Source organism: Physeter macrocephalus, chromosome 7 (assembly GCF_002837175.3).
Source record: "Physeter macrocephalus isolate SW-GA chromosome 7, ASM283717v5, whole genome shotgun sequence".
In the NCBI taxonomy this organism is placed as follows: domain Eukaryota; kingdom Metazoa; phylum Chordata; class Mammalia; order Artiodactyla; family Physeteridae; genus Physeter; species Physeter macrocephalus.
In genome coordinates this window covers 68,689,691-68,712,841 of record NC_041220.1, presented here as the reverse complement: position 1 = coordinate 68,712,841, position 23,151 = coordinate 68,689,691, and the positions used below count along the sequence as shown (strand labels likewise).

Sequence of the window (23,151 nt, the reverse complement as noted above, 5' to 3'; positions counted from 1 at the left end):
CTTTCACAATTGATTTACCATATTATTTATGAAAACATCAAAGCGTGCCAAGAACTTTGCATGTTACCTACCAGAATTCTGGGGGAAAGGGCCCTATTCACTCCAGCCGTTTTATATAACATAATACATTTGGACCCAGGAATACTAATTGCTAGAAATTTTTCTAATAGCAGCAGTCCATCCCGTTTGATTATGTGATGGAGATCAGTCACACACAGCAACCACATTCTTGGACCTATGAGGCAGTGTGGTTTTTCAAATTCCAAGCAAGTAAATAAGCAGCAGGCCCTGATGTCTCTCCTACTACATTTCTATATTGACTATGCTTTATCAGTACAATTCTCTGTAACTCCTGTGTAAGTGTCAATTTTTAGGAGACAGTTCTCCTTGCAAGTCAGTGTTCAGAGACCAGCAACATATGGAAGCTTCTTAGAATTTTAGACTCTCAGACCTTCTGAATCAGACCTTCTGCATTAGAATCTGCATTTTAATTTTTTCACCAGCTTTACTGAAGTATACTTGACAAATAAAAATTGTATACATTTCAGGTGTACAACATGATGTTTTGATATATGTATAGATTGTGAAATGATTACCACAATCAAACTAATTAAGCCATCCACCACCTCACATAGTTATAAATATTTGTGTGTGGTGAAAACACTTAAGATCAACTCTCTTAGCAAGTATGCAATACAGTATTATTAAGTATAATCACCATACTATATGTTAGATCTACAGAATTATTCATCTCTGATAACTGGATCTTTGTACCTTTGACCAATATCTCCCAGTTTCCCCCCCTCCACCGAGCAAACACCATTCTACCCTGCTTTTATGAGTTTGACTTCTTTAAGGTTACAAATATAAGTGAGAATGTGCAGTATTTGTCTTTGTGCTTAGCTTATTTTAAAGGCTCATCTATGCAGTCACAAATGACAGGATTTCCTTCTTTTTAAGGCTGAATAATATTCCATTGTATATACAACCACATTTTATTTATTCATTCATCCACTGATGGACACTTAGGTTTTTGTTTTTTTTTTTTAACATCTTTATTGGAGAATAATTACTTTACAATGTTGTGTTACTTTCTGCTGTATAACAAAGTTAATCAGCTGTATGTACACATATATCCCCATATCTCCTCCCTCTTGCATCTCCTTCCCATCCTCCTTATCCCACCCCTCTAAGTGGTCGCAAAGCACTGAGCTGATCTCCCTGTGCTATGCAGCTGCTTCCCACTAGCTATCTATTTTACATTTGTTAGTGTATATAATATCAATGCTACCCTCTCACTTCGTCCCAGCTTACACTTCCCCCTCCCTGTGTCCTCAAGTCGATTCTGTATTTCTGTGTCTTTATTCCTGTCCTGGCCCTAAGTTCATCAGAACCATTTTTTTTTTAAGATTCCGTATATATATATGTGTTAGCATACGGTATTTGTTTTTCTCTTTCTGACTTACTTCACTCTGTATGACAGACTCTAGGTCCATCCACCTCACTACAAATAATTCCATTTCGTTTCTTTTTATGGCTGAGTAATATTCCATTGTATATATGTGCCACATCTTTTTTTTTTTTTTTTTTGTGGTACACGGGCCTCTCACTGTTGTGGCCTCTCCTGCTGTGGAGCACAGGCTCCGGATGCGCAGGCTCAGCGGCCATGGCTCACGGGCCCAGCCACTCCGCGGCATGTGGGATCTTCCTGGACTGGGGCACGAAACTTTGTCTCCTGCATTGGCAGGTGGATTCTCAACCCCTGCGCCACCAGGGAAACCCCTGCTACATCTTCTTTATCCATTCATCTGTTGATGGACACTTAGGTTGCTTCCATTTCTATTGTAAATAGAGCTGCAATGAACATTGTGGTACATGACTCCTCTAATGATTAATGATATTGAGAATTCTTTCATGTGTTTGTTGGCTGTCTGTATATCTTCTTTGGAGAAATGTCTATTTAGGTCTTCTGCCCATTTTTGGCTTGGGTTGTTTGTTTTTTTTTTGATATTGAGCTGCTTGTATATTTTGGAGATTAATCCTTTGTCAGTTGCTTCATTTGCAAATATTTTCTCCCATTCTGAGGGTTGTCTTTTCATCTTTTTTATGGTTTCCTTTGCTGTGAAAAAGCTTTTAAGTTTCATTAGGTCACTTAGGTTGTTTTTATAGCTTGGCTATTATAAATAGTTCTGCAATAAACATGGGAGTGCAGATGTCTCTTCAAGACACTGACTTCATTTCCTTTGGACATATACCCAGAAATGGGATTGCTGGATCAAACAGTAATTCTATTTTTAATTTTTTGAGGAGCCTCCATACTTGTTTTCCATAGTGGCCGTACCAATGTACATTCCCACCAATAGTGTATAAAGGTTCCCTTCCCTTTTCTCCACATCCTCATCAACATTTGTTATCTTTTGTCTTTTTGAGAGCACCCATTCTAACAGATGTGAGGTGATATCTCATTGTGGTTTTGATTTACCTTTTTCCTGATGATTAGTGACGTTGAGCATGTTTTCATGTACCTGTTGGCCATTTGTCTTCTTTTGAAAAATGTCTATGCAGGTCCTTAGCTCCTTTTGTAATCTTTTTTTTTGAGGGGGGGACGGGCTATTGAGTTCCTTATATATTTTAGATATTAACCCCTTTTCAGATAGATGGTTTCAAATATTTTCTCCCATTCTGTAGGTTACCTTTTCATTTTGTTGATGGTTTTGTTTGGGCACAGCATTTTAGTTTGATGCATTTCCACTTATGTTTTAATAAGATCCCGGGAGATGTGGAGTCATGCTGAAGTGTGAGAAGCATGGCCCAAAACAGAGATCACGATGGGCCTAGAATGGTTCTCCCAAACTCCACAGGCAAGCCTTTAAGAATACTTACATTTATAACAGAATAATACATATGCCTTTGTTTCTGAATTGTTTGTTTACAGTACATAAAAAGAAAACAGACAACTATCTAAGGAAAAGAAGTATAATTCTTCCCACTTCTTAGGAAGAAGATGGTTTTATCAGTTGCTTTCTTTTGGGAGAGTGTCAGGGAAGATTCAAAAAAAGATGAATAGAAGTCTATACACCACCATTTCTACAGCTAACATGTCCAAAATAAATTTTAAACTAATTTCCCCTGTGGTTCTGACATTTTGCAATTTTTTTATCTCCTTATACAGGCACACCTTGGAGATATTGTGGGTTTGGTTCCAGACCACTATAATAAAGCAAACATCGCAATAAAATAAGTCACACAAATTTTTTGGTTTCCCAGTGCGTATGAAAATTATGTTTACATTATACTGTAGTCTACTAAGTGTGTAATAGCATTATGTCTAAAAAAACCAATGTACATACCTTAGTAAAAATTCATTGCAAAAAATGCTAACCATCATCTCAGCCTTCAGCAAGTCATAATCTTTCTTCAATAGTAATATCAAAGATCACTGATCACCATAACAAATATAATAATAATAATTTAAAAGTCTGCAATATTGCAAAAATTACCAAAATGTGACACAGAGACATGAAGGGAGCAAATGCTATTGGAAAAATGGCCCTGATAGACTTGCTCAATGCAGGGCTGCCACAGATCTTCAATTTCTAAAAAACACAGTATCCGCAAAATGCAATGAAACGAAGTATGCCTGTAGTTTTTTTTCTGCACAATATATCCCTGCATATATCCCTGTAAATTCAAGAAATTAGCCATAATTTCAGTTGAAGAATCTTCTGCCTAGTGATGTTTTATATATCCTTCAGCGTACCACATTAGAAGAAAATGAAATCTCAACAAGGGATTATGGGGTCATAATTAAAACAGTGCTTTAAATTAAATAGTTCTACTAATTAATTTCATAGAACAATAGGCATACAAAAATGCTGGTAATAAAGTTTAGCCATCATATACTGATTACAAATAAAGATATTAATGTTGTAAACCAGAAGTAAAGGCCCATGACCTTATCATTTGGAGGAAAAATCCCACAAACAAAATGAAAACTCCCCCCCTCCCCAATTAAAGATTGGAACATAAATCATGAGCTCAAATACGATGGTGTACTCCAACCCCAAGCCAAAATATTCAAGACAAAATTTTTTTAACCTTATTAAATAGAATATGACTGTAATTAGATATAACAGCAACCCTCACATTTTATTTATTCTGTAAAAATACTTTAATTTGTTACAGCTCATTTATACCATAGCTTTTAAAATTTAATCTTGGAGGGCACTGTGGATTTTAGGGAAGGATTATGGGGGGGTGGCACATATAAGGTGAAACATAGATGCTATTTACCAGAATGAAGAACAATGGAGAGATAATTGCACTGTTTTTGTGTTTGCCAGTGTGTGTATGTGCCTCAGAAACTGCAGCTTCAGGTCAAGGATACAGAACCTTCTCTCCATGGAGGTTTCAACTGCTTTATAAACAAACAAACAAACATATATTTTGTAATCAACAAACACTTTTTGAGTGTATACTCTGGACAATGTACCTTACAAGACACTAAATTGAACCAATTCAGCAAGTCCAAAAAAGTGAAACCTTGAGATGTGGTAAGGATTTATTTATTTATGAGACAGGCAGATTCTTATTCAGAGAAATAAACATTTTGATGCCATTGATATTTATAACTCTCACAAACATCCTTTTAATCAAACTGTGTCCCTATAAGACAACGCATGGGAGGACAGCTTTTAAGAAAATTGTGGGAAAGCGCAACAGGGCTTTTAGCTGCACTCAGGCCTTACCAAGGTCAAACAGCCAGAGAAGGCTCTCAGCAATAGAATTCAGTTCATAGCATGACACTTGGGGGCTTTTCACATCAAAGCATTATCCAGTTGCAGAAAATAACCGCTCAAACCACAACTAATGAGGTCAGAAAGATCATCAGATTTATTGTCAAAGTAGAAAAAGGGGCATGGTTTTCAGAGATGCTTTAATTAATGAAAAAGTAGGTAATTCCTTGAAAGCCGGATAGTGGAGAGAAACCCACCAACATGCAAGGCTTCTCCCTGCCCACATTTTAGCCCATATTAGACCCTGAATTGCTTTAGAATCATATCTCTAGCAGGCTTGGGTTTGGTAATCCACCCAGTTAATGAAAGCCTGTTCAGCAGAGCATTCTTTATTACCTTTTAATCTTTTTGAATTCTTTTGCCTCCTTCCCCAACAGAACATGTTTCAACATCTGTCTTGGGTCTATTTTCTCCTCAGCAACTCAGTATAAGCCTGGAGGGTGGCAGTCAAGTTTACTCACCGCCAGGCCAAGGATAAAAACATAAATTTGGGGGAAGTGATGTAGAACTTGATAAATAAAAGTGGAACCGACAGCTCCTACCCTCAGTCTCAGATGGGCCACCCCAGCATTAGCTGAAGTGCCCAGTAGGCTGACGAATCTGATGCAAAGGATCAATTCAAAGGCAGGAACATAGGCACCAGCCTAACTCAAGCTGTTGCATCCACGCATCTATCTATCCATCCAACAAAAACGTACTAAACTTCTGCAATGTGCCTGGCTCAAGGCAGCAATACTGAAATAGTTCCTGCTCTCACACAGCTTCCTTTTTCTATCCCTCAGTCCCTTTCCATCTATCTTACCAGGTTAAGTTTTATGTTGAACAACACTAGGATTAATTTTTACATCCATTCACTAGGAATTAGACCTAAAACGCTTTGTCATTCCATTTAAATCACCAGCTAGACATCAGCCAGTAACTGTCGTTACTCCAAATTTAATGCACAGGTAGCCTCAGGGTAAGGGCTTACATGCTATCTTCAGAAACGGCTAGCAGAACAAAATCAATCGTGGCTGACTATACAACTACTGGAAGCCATTAACAGTTAAGGCAATTTTTTTCTTCTTGGGCTCCAGTAGACTTATGATTATAAATAGCTTCATTTGTAACAAGATGTGGTGAGCCCACAGGGAAGATTCGGAGAGGCTTGGGGCCCAGACTGCTTGGATAAGACATTGAGAAAATGACTAAATTACTGTCTCCATCCTGTCCATTAAGGGGATAAGAACATATATGACCAAAACGCTGAAAAAAAAAATGAGCTAGAATGAACAAAAGCCATCTGGTTAAGTGTACGGAGCCAGAACACACTTGATTTGAAATCACAGATCCATCACTAAATACCTTTATGAGAAATAAACATTTTTAAACCTCTTTAAATGTTTTTAAACCTCCTTTGTTTCAGTTCCCTCTTTTGGAAAATTAAAGATAATAATTGTACAAATATCCTGGAATGATCATGAAGATCAAAAGGAATAATTCACATCAAGCATTAGTGCCCAATAAAGGTTAAAAACAAAGCAAACAAAAATTACTTTCACCAATAGTAGAATATCCTTTAGAAGTAATAAGGTTATATAGCCTCTATTCTAACCTTCTTCACTAAGACATTGTAAAGATGAGTAGAATAGATATGAGAAAATGTACTCTAAATTCCTAAAAGAAGATATAGTCTATATTTGTAAAATATTATCAGGATGAGAGCGTCAAGTTTATTGTCAGTACATTCTAATGGCTGCTGGGGCTCTGGTAACCAGTTTAATTATCCTAATTCACTGTTTAGAAGCCATTAGCTCACCTGATGGACAGGTACGCACAGCACTACAGGAGATGGAGGGAAGGAAGGGAGAAGGAGGAAGAACACTCACACGCCTCCCAAGTTGTAAGCGCTATAAGAATTCTCAAGTTCTGTGCTTATGCCTTATTTATAAACTAAAATTCTATTTTTCTTTGCTGTGTTTTGGTAGTCGAAGTGGCTAAAATCCTAGAAAACCCCTTCAATCTTGGGCCATACCACACAAACTGGTTGTACAATACAACGCACTGAGCTCGAAACATGGAGATTGAAACCTCGATAGGAAAGGCGGCTGCTAGGGTTGCACTGAAATCCCATAACAATCTTTGGAGAGAAACCAAGAAGGAAGAAGAGAAAACTTTCTGTGTCTGTCTAGACTTCATCTCTTCAGAAGTAAACCTCATCTTCCAGGGAGATAGCAAGAGGGTGATAATTAGGATTAGCTTCAAGGTGGCTATCTGCCAGCTCCATCTCATCATCAGCCTTCACTTCCTCCCACCTATCTCATGCCACCATTACTGTTTTCAGCAGCTGAAAATAATGAGACCAGAGCCTGAGAAACCAGCTAGCAGACCATATTAGATTCAGCTCTTCACCTTCATGAGGATCAACTGCAAATTGTAAGTGATCATTGGTGAGAAAGTGACAAGTGATTTCTAAACTGTCCTCGGCAAATCAATCTCTCTAGCTAATCATCAATGACACTTCAGTAGGTGCTGGTATTTGGAATGAAAAGTTCAAAAAAAATTATGTCTCCCAATCTGCCATCATGAGAGAGAGTCATTCTTGCTCTTACAGAGAAAAGAGCTTGGCGTGAAATATCATCAAGTAATAAATGGCTTTGAAAATATTTTTCAACATGTCTCTTAGAACTAGCATGTGCTAGCCCAGTATTTCCCAAAATGTGATAGCCATCCCATTAGTAGTATCCAAAAACACTTTATGTTGTACATGGATGAAACTTTATAAAATGGTTATGTATTCATTTTAATATTCTGGAAAAAAGTATAATTCTACATTAAGCCCGGGATTTCACAAGTATTTATTAGGAAGAAGCCATGATAAAAAAGTAAGTTGATTCAAAGAAAAGTATTAAGTGAATAGTAGGACAGGCACTCATGGATATGGCAAAAACACAGGGAGGTGGCATGGAGATGACTCAGGCTGAGAAGCACTGCTCTTCACCGGGCTCCTACCCTCTAGGCCAAGGATTCCTGTGATTACTAAAAGAGTTTTCTCATCCTACTTCAGTGGAGAATGGTTGAACTCATCCTTTTTGATTCATTACAGTAAGTTGACTATGAGTTTCACATCACATGAGCTACTCTAGAAGAGCAGACAAGAACAGGGGTGCACTTGATTTTTACAATCATGCTCAGGCAGCAGACCAAAAAGTCAGAGGACAATGAGGCATTTTTACGGCAGCAAGTCAACACAAAATTTCAAAAGTGTTCCTTTGACAGAGACCATGGGGACAGGTCTTTCGGCTCAAGGGTGCTCCTAACAAAATACACACTGCCCTCTGAGATTGGGTAATGTGTTCTATTAATCTTTGAATGTCTTAAATAGCTCCACAATAGATGCTTAATAAATGTTTGAATAAATAAATAACTACCGGTATCTTAAATTTATGAATATTGCAATATAACATCATCAACAGAACTTCACATCTAGGTGCGAGGAAAATGTAGCTCTAGGAATGACACTTACCTTGGGCACAGTCCTCACACGGAACAGTATATTTTGGAAGGAGTGTCCATCATTGGCCTGCAAGACTGTGACATCAGAAGTGCTATCCGAGCCATCGTGAGCATACTGGAGAAGGCCCCTGGAGAGCTCATCCAGCCGGAATTGATAGCTAGGGGCTGCAGGCGACTGAAGTGTTTGGAGCAACTGGCCGTGAAGTGGAGGATCGAGCACTTGGACCACCACATCCTGTGGGTTGTCGTCATCTCGGATGTCAAGCAGCTGAGTGGTGATGGTTCCCCTCTCTCCTCTGCTAATATGGAGAGCCTCATTCCTCAGCACATAGGGGGCCTGTGGAGTTGAAGGGAAGGAGGACAAGAGAAGCCATTCGCAGGAAAAGAGAGGACAATCCAGTGGACCGGATACCAGCTGTGTGCAACCTGATTGCCATTTCTGTGCTTTTTAAGGAACTCTAGATGCTCCAGCCAAGTGCCAAACTCTTGCATAATCACAGCGCTTGTCAGAGGTGTAGTCAAACCTAGTAATCACTGCAAAGGAGGTTACTTCACTCACACCTGTGGTTCTGGAGATTTCGCAAGACAATTCCAGACCATAATATTCATCAGGGGAAATCAAAGTGAGCTGCTTGCTTCCAAATCTCTGAAGTCTCTGCTGTCATGATTTACACTACATCCCTTGAATTGCAACTGAGAGGTGAGTCAGGGAACTCAATTAGTTGTCTGCATTCAAGAGGGACTAACAAGAGACATGGAATTTTGGCATTTGTGTTGGGAGTTGAGCACTTCGCTCCAGGCTACGCTGCAGCAAGCTGACTTGGAGTAAGATACTTCGGCATTCTGAATTCCTGCTATTTCTGGTCTCTCCTAGTAATTTTCTTCAAGCTTTCTCATCCATATCTTCAACGGGCCCACCCCAACTCAGGTTATAAAGCCTGATAAGATCATGGTCTGCGTAAGGCAACCACCTGGTTAATTCATGTGGCAAATTTTAACATGTTTTCCTTAGTATTATCAGGTTTCTCCCCACCAACTTCAGTAAGCAAATAAAATGTTCTTTCATTGAGATAAAAGTTAATGAACCACACATTAAAAACACCAAAAAAACCCACACAAAAATCAAGGCAAGAAGCCAAAGAAAACATTATCTTAGTTTTTAATATCATTTGAAGTTGAACCATCTAGGGCTTTTTCACTACACTGCCTTTCTTTACTCCAAATGGCTTTCTTTTAACAATACCCCTCCTGGCCTCCTGGAAATGTCAATATCTATTAAAGTAATGCCTAGCTAGTGCATCTCTATAATAATCACATAATAGCTATAGAAGATAGCTACTCCTTAGGACTGCTGAGTGAGAATTCAAAAGCTGTGATTCTATACATGGGAATGAATGGCCCCTCGGATTCTGAAAGAGGAGCCGTCAAAGGTGATGTCAAAATCCATAAATGGAAAAGATCAAATTAACTTACATGAGAAAATCTCACAGACGCTCAAAACCATAATGAACTATCACAGAAATGCAAAGAAACAAAAATAAGTTAAAATTCATTGCTAAAAATCCATTTTAAAAAAGTTAAAATGACAAAAGTTTCTCATATAATAAATAAAATAAAAACGGGCCTTCACCATCTACTCAACTGATTTGGGGAAAGCAAACAAAAATCAGGGAACCATGGCAGCTCATCATCTCAAATTAGGAAGTCACTTGCCAAAAGCTACCCAAGTCTTTTATTCACCTAATTAGAGTAACTATATTAGCACAAACAAAAAGAACAAAACAAAACATCTGAGCTTAAATACTGAGAAACATCTAAGCCAGTAAGTCCTGAGACTTGGTAGCCCTCTGACCCATATTTACAGAGATCATATGTTTTTGCTTTGATTTAAACAAAATTCATACCCTTAGCCCAACCCTGAGGTCAAATTAATTTAGGATCAATTTCTAATCATTCCTCAACTTCAGTCATCACTGAAGTGAGAATGCCATCAAGAATCGCTGAGCTGGGCTGTGAATACCATTTGGCAGCCAATTCTGGTTCAAATCTATGTTATCCCATAGTCCATGGTCTTTTTGCTTTTGGACCAAAAATATAAAAATAACAGGTTTTTTGGGTTTTTTTTTTTGTCTGCACTGTGTGGCATATGGGATCTCAGTTCCCCAGCTAGGGATCAAACCCACGTCCCCAGAATTGGAAGTGCAGAGTCTTAACTGCCGGACCACCAGGGAAATCCCCCCAAAATCACAGTTTTAAAAACAATGATCTCATATCCTTCCTTGAACCAAGACTAACACACTACCAAGATCTAATGTTTAGGTAATCTGGGTTCCCCCATGCTGATATCCCAGTCTCCTGCTGTTCACAACTTAAGAATACATTGATCTTCCTCTTCCCTTTGCACATTTCAGCTGTTCAATCCTTCAAGCCCAGGTACTCAGAGCATCTACCATGATTTGTATTCAGGACACATAAGTACAGCTTGACGGAGATGAGTGATGAGAACAGAAGAGCCATCACACTAAATTTTATAGCAACTACCATGATTTCCTCAGATTTATATTTGGCTGATGACCACACTGGCACTTCATTTAAACAGATCCTTAATAAGATCCTCTAACTACTGCAGACTGAGTTAAATGCAGTTCAGCTACATGATAGATAGGCAAAATAGGCAAACATAATTCCATATCCCTGGGAGAGAAATATTTAGACAAAACAAACTATTCACCTATGAATAGGGAAGTCTTAACAACTGGTACAGCTTCAAATTATTCTGAAGGGCTAGTATGAGATTCAGTGCAGTAAAGTAAGGCAACAACGTAATAGTCAAGAACACAGACTGTGTAACCAGATTCACTGGGCACAAATCTCAGCTCTCTGTCAGCTATATCACCATAGACAAGTTACTGAACCTTCCTGAGACTTAGTTTCCTCATCTGTGAATTGGGGATAATAATACCTCACAGGGCTGGCATGAGGATTACATGAGAAACGTAAGAGTACTATGGATGTATCAGTAATTGTTTGTTGCTGTTATGACCCACAGTACTAAAAGCTACTCCAGTGACATCTCATGAGGAAACTGAGACACTTTTAATTCAGCTCAATCATTTTTGCTAAAACTACAGAAAATCTTGATTTGTGCTTCAGCATCAGTAGGCATGTGAAATTATTAATTGTGCGGCATTTTCTTACCTGTGTTGAAAATGCTTGTATGTTGATCAGCTGTGGCTCAGAGAAGAACTGCTGGTCACTAATTTTCAGGGAAAAGTAACCTTTCCTGAAAGAAGTCCCCAAGAAAGGAATGAGAAAGTACAGTCATTAAATTGGTCTTTAGAAAGACAAGGATTAAAAATATTTTCAGATTATATGTATATAAGAATTTGGATCAAACCACTACAGTAATATACTATTCATACAGTAAATAGAAATGACCACATAAAGATTAACATAGCAAGATGCAGGTAAAACTACTGTATATTCTTCAATCTCATTATAACAATGTTTCTATTTTTTTTGTTTTCTATTTTTCTAAATAGAATATATAAAAGGTTGAGAAATCAGTTGTCAGGCCAAGACAGGTTAGTAATATATTGAAGGCTAATGGTTAAGTTGGAGAATGGAAAGGAATCTTTCACTGTCTCTGACTAGTTCTCAATGATTTCCTCTTCCCTGTGAATCCTCTTCCCAACCCCTGCCCAGTTCATGTGTGTGGACCCCAATAACACCACTGACAATGTTTGTGTTACATGACTCTATGGCCCAATCCTCCCTCCAGTCACACACATACACATTCAATGTGGACTGGACTACAGAAGGATGACTGATTATTCCCTGGAAATTTGGAACTGGCCTGACAGTGCCATTTGACTTTGGGGGAACCACAGTCTATCATGCTGATGAGAATGTGGAGCAAGCCCGTCTGTAGGAGGGAGGTGAATGTAGCCTTCGAGCAAAGAGACAGAGATAAGAGGAAGAACTGAGTCCTGCTTCCCATTTCTGGTTCTAACTCCTGGGCTTGCCCTGGAAGCCCAGTTGCCCTTGATGTATTTGAGATCTGAGCCATACCTGCAGTGTTATAACAAGCCTTACAATTTTGCTTAATCTAGTTCAAGCTGACTTCCATTACCTGCAACCAAAGAGTCCTAATTAATAGAACAAAATAAGACTCACTCTTTGCTGTGATTTTTACTTCCTGTTTCAGCAGCTTCAGAGACTACTAGGAGGGAAGGTAGGAGCTGCCCACCTTCAAAGCCAAAGCAAGCTCAGAACTCACTTCGGGCTTGTAAGATGTGTGATTAATACATTATGGAAGGTTTAGAATTCTGGTCTATACTATAGGGACCATTGTTTGAAAGGTTCTTAAAAAGGCATTCATGGAACTAACTACTGAGACATAAAGAATGTGGATGGATCTCAAATGCATTATGGCAAAATCCAGAAACAAAAGATTATATACTGTACGTGTCCATTCACATGACATTTCAGAAAGGGCAAAACAATAGGAGTGAAAAACAGATCGGTATTTGCCAGGGACGGGGAGGGGTGAAGGGAGTGCCTGTAAAAATGAGATGGGGTGAGTGACGAAACTGTTTCACATCTCGCTTGTGGTCTCAAGACTGCAAGACTATATATATTTGTTAACACACATAGAACAGTACAGTTTAAAATGGGGAATTTTATTGGGTGCCAATTATACCTCAATAAATCTGATTTTTTTTTAAAGAAAGAATGCTTGTCTTCCCTCTCATTCCATTATCCCTTTCATTTTCTGTCCCATTTAAATCCTGACCCTATCCACTCCCACCTCCAGACTTCAAGAGAATGCAGGTGATGGTAGAAGCAGTATGCAGAAAGAAAGGATGGTTACTCCCAACCTACTGGGGAAAAACGAGCTTGGTGGCACTGAGGTTCCAATAATTGTGTTCAGCCTCTCAGCCACGCCAGCTTATCAGGGCCACTAGGACTGTATTTCCGAGTCATCTTGCACTCCACAGGGGCATTCCAACCCAAAGAAAGCCAATCCTAAAGAATCACGGTGGGCATTTTCATGGGGATAAACAACCACAAGCCAACATGGCAGGTTGACCCTTTTGTTTTTGTATCATTTAGAGACATATAATTTCCCTTTTCCATGAGTTTCTACCAACCTTGTTTTACTATTCCTCTCATTCTTTCTTTTTAAAAAAATTTTAGATAAAAAAGAAGATCCAATGTTAAAATGGGTACTAAAAAATAAAAAGAGTATTGAAAGAAATCCCTGCAAAATAGTTGCCACTCTTGGTCCCGTTTAGGGGTGCAAAGCTGACTCTGGAAAGAAACAGGTGGTGAGAGATTAAAGAGGTTAAACAGACAAGAGGCTTAAGTTTGGTTTTCTGTGGAGCTTTTATGTACTTTACACACTTCACAAGTGATTCCGAGACATATGACTACAGGTACGGAGCTGTGTATATATGTGTCTGTCTGTGTGTGATGCAAACACCTAAGAACTATACTTGAAAGAAAATGAATGAAGAAGATAGAGCACAAATTTGAAGAGTGATTCTATGGCATCAGACACCAGAGTTTTAAGCTCCATCTCTGGAGCAGTATTTTCCTATGCAATGATCTTTTGCCCCTGGAGGATGGAAGCATGCCCTTTATTCCTAGTACTATTAAGGAGGCAGAAATCATAGTGGCTGAAGGCATGGGGTGTGGAATCAGAGAGCTTTAGGTTGGAGTCTCAGCTCTGCACTCATAGGCTGTGAGGCTTGAGCAAGATTACTTACACGCTCAAGGCCTCAGTTTCCCTATCTATAGCCTAGGATCATAAATATACATAATTCACATAAAGTGCATAACACAACGGCTGGGTCACAGTTAGCACTCAGTAAATATTGGTTGTTCCTATTCCTGTAAGATGGGTCTTTTGAGGTTACTGGCATCACTGGCTCTGAACTGCAATAGGGAACACGTGATCCACTTTTCTCCCCACTTATCTCCTAGCCCAGACCTTAAACATTTTTTTAAAAATCTCAAATTTAGTGGTGACAGTAGAAGATATTCACCACATCCTTTATCACTGTTCCATGGGTTTCAACTCCCTGTTTACACATGTAGTCCACTCTGAATGATCTGCACTAATGAAGCAGAGCAGTGAAGGATAATCCAAGAGGCTAATCTTTGGGGTGCATTCCCTGATTTCTGTTTAGTAGATTTACTCTGCTAATTATATGGCTCTGTTTGCTTGGGTTAGCGTTAACATTCAACTGCATTCCTGAAGCATATGTCAGCTGGGGTGGGGAAGACAGCCAGAAGTGTGCTAGGCATCAGAAGAAAACTGGATCAGGCTTAAAAATGAGCCACATTTAGTCCCATAAAGTGGATAATAACAAGTTAACCGTGACTCTTAGTTTCCTTCCAACTCTGAAATTCTAGGAACCATACAACACCTTGAAAAGTATGCACTCCATCCTCTAGCCACTCCCTCCTCCCGGTATAGTACCCTAATGCTGAAGAAGCAGCTGCAGCATCTGGGTATATAAGCGATTTTGTTTATCCTGGGCCAAAATACTGGGTAATTGTACTAGGAACTTTCCCATCACATCAGAGAATTACCCATAATTATGTGATAAAATTAAAATGCCTCTAACAGAAGCACTCTCTCTGAACAATTAGTGATATGATGACAGGCAGCTGAAAGCATTGGCCTTTGTGGAGTATCGATCTTCCCCAGAAGAAAAGGGAGAGCTACTGAGAAGGGGGTGTGGGGTGCAGAGCACCGATGGAAAGGTGGCAGGAGGAAAACAACAGAACTCTGGGTCACCTGGGCTTTTCTTTGCTGTGCACAAAACGCACTCTTTTCTCCTTCACATCTTTCCAGCTAAAGTGGCTAGCCTTGTCGAGCTGAACCTCTTTTCCATTCCTCGAGAGCACGAGATGACCATTGGTGGGAGTGCTCACCACATGGAACAGGAGGTCTTCGACCCAGCCATCCTGGTCTTGAACATTCAGGAGGAGAAAATCCAGTGGCTTCATTGAACCAATTGCAAGGGTGAGGGAACCATTCACATGAAGACTAGGGGTGTGTATTTCACCTGGAAAAAATATGAATCCAAAGGTCAGGCTTGGTACAGTCACTAATTAGGTTTTATTACTATTATTATTATTTAAAGAAATAGACTTGTAATGTTCATTCAGAGCTACAAAGATGAAACTCTAGGCTATCGTATTCCATAAAACTCCTTCTAATACAGTGGTTCCCATCCCGGATGCACATGAGAATAACATAGGGTCTCAATATTAAATGATAAAACTCCTAGAAGAAAATATAGGAGAAAATCTTGGTAATCTTAAATTAGGCAATGCTTTCTTAGATATGACACAGAGAAAACAAGTGACAAAAGTAAAAATCAGATGTATTGGACATCATTAATATTAAAAGCTTTTGTGCTTTTAATAACAAAGGACACTGGCAAGAAAGTGAAAAGACAATCCACAGAATAGGAGAAAATACTTGCAAATTACATATCTGAAACGGGACTTGTATATCCCTTTTATATCCAGAATATATAAAGAATTCTCACAACTCAATAAATGACAAATAACCTAATTTTAAAATAGGCAAAGAATTTGAACGGGCATTTCTCCAAAGAAGATACACAAAAGGCCAATAAGCACATGAAAAGGTGCTCAACATCGGGGCTTCCCTGGTGGCGCAGTGGTTGGGAGTTCGCCTGCCGATGCAGGGCACACGGGTTCGTGCCCCGGTCCGGGAGGATCCCACGTGCCGCAGAGCGGCTGGGCCCGTGGGCCATGGCCGCTGAGCCTGCGCGTCCGGAGCCTGTGCTCCGCAACGGGAGAGGCCACGGCAGTGAGAGGCCCGCGTACCGCAAAAAAAAAAAAAAGGTGCTCAACATCATCAGTCATCAGGGAAATTTGAATCAAAATCACAAGATGATATCACTTCATACCTACTAGGAAGGACAATAAAAAGTATTCCTGAGGGTGTGGAGAAACTAGAAATCTCATATATTGCTGGTGGGAATGTAAAATGGTACAGCTGCTTGGGAAGACAGTCTGGCCATTCCTCAAGCAATTAAACACACAGCTACCATATGATCCAGCAATTCCGCTCCTAGGCATATACCAAAGAGTACTGAAAGCATATGTCCTTACAAAAACTGGTACATGAATGTTCACAGCAGTGTTATTCATAATAGCCCGAAGTGGAAATAATCAAAACAATCAAACATCAATTGATGAATGAATAAACAAAATGTGGTAAATGCATATGATGCAGTTATTATTCAACCATAAAAAGAAATACTGATATATGTTCTAACATGGAGGAACCTTGAAAATATCATGCCAAGTGAAAGAAGCCAGATGTAAAAGGCCACATATTGTAAGATTCCATTTATGTGAAATATCTAGAGTAGACAAACCTATACAGACAGAAAGTAGATCAGTGGTTACCAAGGGCTAAGGCAACAGGGCAGTGGAGAGAGACTACTAATGGTTATTGGATTTCTTTTTAGGGTGATTAAAATGACCTGGAATTAGACAGTGATGATGGTTTCATAACATTGTGGATATGCTAAAGACTCATTGTATACTTTCCAGGGTGAATTCTATGGTATACAATAGAATTCATTGTATACTTTCAAGGGTGAATTATATCTCAGTAATAATAACAATAAAGAATCACATAGTGATCTCTTAAAACAATCCTGATACTTAGGCTCCACCACCAGAGATTCTGACTTAGATGTTCTGGGGTGGGACCTTAGTGATTTTACAAGCTCCCCAGGTAATCCTAACAGGCTGCCACATTTGAGAACCACAGTCCTATCCTAATACATCTGTCATATCTGACCATCAGACCCACCAAGGGCAAGAAAAGGGTCAAGTGTCTGATACCATTTGTAAGAACAGCACCAGTTAATCTACCATGAAGGAGGATTATCAGTGGCTTACTCAGAATTCATGTGAAATATATACGTTGTTTTAAAAATATACGATCTCTGTCCATAGGAAACATCTGATGGATGAATTAGGATTTCCGACCTTGATATGGAATTCATCCTGTCTCCTGCAAGTCGTTTTGCCTGGACTTTAACCGGTAGCACTTCTTCCTTTTACAAGTAGGTCAGACAGGGCAGTTTAGGAATGCCACGTTTCAGGGGGACTACTTCTAATGTAAAATTACTCCAATGAAAGTTGAATTCATTTTCACAAGTTGACTTGTATTACATCCCAAGTGGGGTAAGCTGACGCTCAAGTATTGTACTTGGGGTTTCCAGAAGGATCCTAATGAAATAAGCCAAAGATATTTTCTTTCATAGGAAGTCTTAATATCATTAGAGGTCAGAAATATAGACATGAAAAATATGATTGACTGCAGGTGATCAAACATGATTCATGTTATTGATGAAGGACACTCAGAAGCCAAGCAATGCTCAGCTATAATATAACTCCCAACCTCATTCACCTGGAAAAGTTTTGGGGTTCAAAATTAAGCCTGAATTTAAATTTGTTTCTCTTTGTCATTTAAGGTAAAGCGTCCATGGATGTGTTGGACAAGAATAGCTCCATTCCTTAACGTGTTACCTAATTCTTAGTGGCAAACAGGGTGGCTTGAAATCCATCCACTTCCAACATGTGAACCTAATGGGGCAAGCTCCTCACACTATTCATTAATTACTTATCATTTATCTCCAGTGTGTGCACAAAGGATGCATCATTACACCCTGGCATAATAGCTCTACATGTTTATATAAATATAATAAATTATATCTGTAAGTATAATTTTCTATAACGTGGCTGTAGTTCAGGAACACAACTAAGTTTTATGCCAAATTTCTGATCTGATAGCTGTGATTTTTAAAGCACAGATTGCTTCTTTTTCCCTTCCAAAGATCTTAGAAGTTGAATTTTCCCAATTTTCCATGTTCTATAAACAGTCCCTTATTCCATAGCAGCACCAGGGGTTTCCCGAGAATGGAAAGCCTGCATCTTGTACCACACGAGCCAATCGTATCTGCAAACTCAGCCTCCGCGTGGAGAAATTACAGGTGACTTCACCAGAGCATCGGAGGGGAAGCACTTACCAGCACATGTTTCATTAGAGGAGTGGTCAGGGAAGCCGGGAACACACTTGGAAACACAAAGGCCACTCTTCAGAAGGAACCCATGGTCACAGAGGTGACACCGGTCTCTGTGGCTACACTGCAAGCACCCCCAGGGGCAGGCTATCGAAGAGAGGACACACAGAATGAGGCAGGACAAAGGCACAGGCACCCAGAGGGGGCCACCAGTGATAAAGAAATGAAGAGTGCGAGCACAGCAACATTTGACCCCCAGCTGTAGCAAACGAGAATTCCCACAGTTTCCTGCAGAATTTCATAGAAATGAAATTTCCTACCCTGGAAAGGAAAGTGAACAGGAAGGAGCACCCTTGCTTTCCACACTATGACCTGAACATGTTGCACATAAATGGTTTGTTTAAAAAGTTAACAGTACTGACTTGTAAGGGAGGCAGTTTATAGGGATTAAGAGCATAAACCCTGTCGGGTACTGTTCCTCTTCTACCACTTAACGGCTGCTGAATTCGGGCAAGTTGTTTAACAGTCTGTGGTCCAATGTTCTCATCTTAAAAATGGGGATAGTAATAGCACCTAATGAAATGACGGTTGGTTGGATCACATGGGCTATATATAACACGAAGTGACTAGAACAGTATCAGGCACGTGAAAGGACTCAAATGTACTACTATCACTGCTATTCTTATTTTTATTATTATTATTTTAAATGCATGTGGAGAGCAAGCTATTTAAAAGACCATAGATTATTTCTTTGAATCAAGTTAATAAGCTTCTATAAATCAAGTGTTTACTGCCTAATTATTCTGCTTCCTCAGTTGAGATGCTGTTATAGAGAGGTGGCACAGGATAGTTTAAAGGGCCCTGAATTAGAATCAGAAAATTTGAGTTTTATATCTGACTTTATGTTACCCTGGTTAATACTCTTAATGCTCTTTCTTTTTTTTCGTTTGTAAAACAGGATTCATAGTGTCTGCCATATTTTACCAAGTCATTGTGAATGTTAAATGAGATAATGCAGATGAAGGAAATTTGAGGAAATATAAAATGCCATGCCTAGGTAATGGCATTATTATTAAATATCAGGTATTCTTTAAAGTGGGGCACACCTTGCCAAGTTTTGATGGAAATGATGAGAACAAACGGAGGAAGCTCTTTGTGAATAACTCAATGGACAAGGAGATTAAGATTTTGGGTTTAACTTTAGTTTAATAACAAAAGTTCAATGTGTCTCACTAAATTGTCCCCAGAAATCCTACTCCTCAAGGATATTATGGCAATATCGGAGTCACTGGTAATGTAGTCTACGCACTGAAAACCCTGGGCCCATGCCAATGGGGCTGACCGGCTCTTTTTTTTTTTGCAGCACACGGGCCTCTCACTGTTGGGGCCCCTCCCGTCGCGGAGCACAGGCTCCGGACGCCCAGGCCCAGCGGCCATGGCTCACGGGCCCAGCCGCTCCGCGGCATGTGGGATCTTCCCGGACCGGGGCACGAACCCGTATTCCCCGCATCGGCAGGCGGACTCTCAACCACTGCGCCACCACCAGGGAAGCCCCTGACCCGCTCTTAATGGACACCACACCTCAGTTCAATATAAGCTTTACATTCCATGAAATATTGACTTTGTTTCCATACAGACCTTTAGGGACAATATTGATTTGTGCAAGAGAATTATTGGCCTGCACTTCCATATTCTATTTAGCCAGCCATTGACAGGTGTGCACGAGAAGCCATCACTTACTTAGGCCAAACTCCCTGGGTTTTCATTCTGCTGCTAATTCAGATTCTCCTTGGTTACCTGAGAATCAGCACACCTGACTTCCTTGCTGCCCTCACTTCTTTCCAGAGAACACAGCCCAGTCTCCAAGTTACCTGTGCATTTGTGGTTTGAGTGATCTGCAAAGTTCCCCTTCCCACATTCCTGGACACACTGGGCTTCCAAGAGGAGAAATGGCCCTTCACAGCGGGTGCACTCATGGGGACCCTGGCACTGGAGACAGTGGCTGTCACAGCCTGGAAGACACAAGTCAAGTCAACAGGAATGTGCATGGCTTTCCAAGGGGCTCCTGGCCCTCGTGATGGGGCAGTACAACCCGGTGTGCTGAGCAAAGCAGCAGACTGGGAGTCAAGGAGCCAGGCTTCTAATTGTGACTGCCACGCTTACCAGCTGGCTGACTTGGCACTAGTCACTCCACGTCTCTGAGCCTCAGCGTTCTCTCCTATAAAAAGCAGAGAACACACTGCCCCACCCAGCTCCTTGGATGAAGATCAAATTACATAATGAAAACTACTATGCAAACTATAAATTGACAGATATCAGCCATTATCATTATTATTAACTAGTCCTTGGCTCCCTGCACTGCTTCACTGAAGTGTCAGTCTTTCCTGACTAACCTGGTCGGTTCTCAGGGTATCACCCAAGGATGCTCCCAGGAATGCTGCCTGTGCACTTTGGGTGGGCATTCCAGGGTGTGAAGATTTTGCGGCATTAAATTGAGTCTGAAGGGGGTACTGAGGCAGAGAAAGGCGACGGTTAGACCTATGGTATTGGGAGGGTCGTGGGAGGGCAGATGGTGGGATAAGACACTCTTTCCATGTGCTCAAATGACCAGAGCGTGCAGACCTCTCCATCTGGAGCACAGGACTGTTCAAGTTTTAAGGAAATCCAAAACTAATGGTCAAACCATATCTGTTTGTGTGGCCATATACCTGCAAGATTCCCATGTGGAACTCAAATTTGGCAAATGTTGTACTGGGGCATGGGAGAAGGAAAGAGCGGACATTTGCATTAGAACAAAGAAAAACTCTTAGGAAAGAAACAAGAAATTGGATAAAAAGCCAGAGAGGAAACTGGCCACAGGCTCCTTCTCAGAACAGTAAAATACAGAGGTGGGCGGAAGCTTGGATGAGCACAGAGCAAGGGCTCCAGACACTTACTCTTGCAGAGGCCCAGGTCCCGGTAAAATGATGGTGAGCACTGCTCCACACAGGCCCCGTCCTGGAGAACATAGCCATCCATGCACTGCAGGCAGTCTGTCCTCAGAGGCCCGCGACACGCATTGCAACTCCAATCACACTCTAGAAAGAAAGTTCCTTTGATCAGCTTCCTTTCTGTCCACCCTCAGTCCCAGAGACTAATTTATGAGGACACTGGCTGCAGCTGCATGGGGTGAGTGAGGACAACATAAGAGATGTCAGATAAGTGAGCTCTAACGAGGCTCTGCTTGTAGTAGCCTGAATGCCCCTCTGAGGTTGAGTGTTTCCTAATTACGTTAGACACGTCGCGTACAAGGATCGCTCCTTCATGCCAAGCCTGTTCCAGGGAGTGGCCTATTTGCTCCCACAAACCTCATCTGACCTCCTCCAAATGCCAATAGGTAAAGGATGTCAGAGACTCAACGAAGAATGCATCTGCTCTCTCCACTGACACCAGCCACGTGACTCTCTTCCTCTCAAAAATCAGGCGTTGAACCAGCACAACAGAAAGAACCAATGACATCAGACTTACAAGGGGTGTAAACGAACTGTCCAGAAATAAAGGAGTTCCTGAAATAACAGATCTCATTTAGAGCAGAGCTGACTCCTTTACATGTTCATTCACTGAAACAAGCACTGACAGGATGTATAGCCCTGAACCTCGTGTGGCAGGTGTAGACCCTGCCCTCAAGACGTTTATGTTCTAGGGGCTCCCAGCCATAGATGTGCACCCAAGTAATTCAGGGGGGTGGTTAGAAATACAGATCATCAGGTTCGACACCAGAACTACCGAGTCAGGCCCAGGAAGACAGGGTGCTGCGGCTATGGTTTTTGTCATTGTGACTATGCTAGTTGTTGTGGTTGTTGTTCTTGATGGCCCAGGCAATTTGGATGGGCAATTTTGCAGTCCTAAAATGCAGAGTTCTAGCTGGTAAGGTTAAGTCCTTTGTGCATGGAAGACGGGACAAAATAGCAGGATTAAGTACTTGTTTTTGAAGTCAGGTAAATCTGTATTCAAGTCATGGCTTTGGCACTTTTTATCTGCATGTCTTGCACACTTTCCTTAAGCTTTTTGAGCCTCAGTTTCCTTATCTGTAAGACAGGGATAAGAATAGCACCTATTTCATAAGGCTACTGTGAAGATTAAATGGAATAATGAATTTAAGGAACTCAGCACAGTGCCTGGCACACAGCAGTTTAATAAATGTTTGCTGCTGAACTGGTTTCCTTGGAGAACGTATCTCCACTCGGCACTGCCTCACCCCACCGTCCCTCTCCTCTAAGAAGCTGGGGAAACCTCTCATTAGTCACCTTTCTCTCCCCTTTGATGCAGGATCTCTAAGTCCCAAAGAAGCAGGTAAATGTGCACGATGGTACACATGCTTCCAAGAAGATTTATAAAGTTAATCTCACTCATTTATTTGACTGAATCAGTCCTGAGGGAAAATGACTAAAACAGAGCCTTGAAAACTGCCAGCATAGTTATGAACTCATTTACAACGGGGAGGATTTGTGATAATCTTGTTTTTCACCACAGACTGACAACCACTGGTTAGAAGGGAAAAACTAGAAAAGGTTCTGTGGTCTTGAGCACAGCAGACCGCCTCAGTTAACAACCAAGTAGAATTTCTTGGAATGGAACGTATGCAATTTTGCAAAACCTTAAAGCATCCCAAGTTTACTTGACAGATGTTTGACCTCCATATCTGAGCCCTAGCTTCTCTGGCAGAATTGGAAAGGTCGGAGGGGTGGGTGGGGGGAATGTGGAATGGAGGAATGGAGAAGGGAAATGGAACC

At 40.6% G+C, this 23,151-nt stretch overlaps 1 protein-coding gene across 18 annotated transcripts in view; it reads right to left on the bottom strand.

Moving 5' to 3' along the window:
* FRAS1 (Fraser extracellular matrix complex subunit 1) overlaps positions 1-23,151 on the bottom strand; it is a 474,502-nt gene that overhangs the window by 140,230 nt on the left and 311,121 nt on the right. For all 18 annotated transcript variants that reach the window (XR_003680571.1, XR_003680570.2, XR_003680569.2 and 15 more), the window contains 6 exons: positions 21,316-21,456; positions 20,251-20,391; positions 18,386-18,526; positions 15,100-15,370; positions 11,490-11,574; positions 8,302-8,628 (listed from right to left, as the gene is read on the bottom strand). Coding sequence is in view for 15 of the 18 variants with exons in the window: in XM_024115434.2 (XP_023971202.1) it covers positions 8,302-8,628; positions 11,490-11,574; positions 15,100-15,370; positions 18,386-18,526; positions 20,251-20,391; positions 21,316-21,456 (1,106 nt within the window). In the remaining 3 variants the exon portion in view is untranslated. The remainder of the gene's footprint in view (positions 1-8,301; positions 8,629-11,489; positions 11,575-15,099; positions 15,371-18,385; positions 18,527-20,250; positions 20,392-21,315; positions 21,457-23,151) is intronic.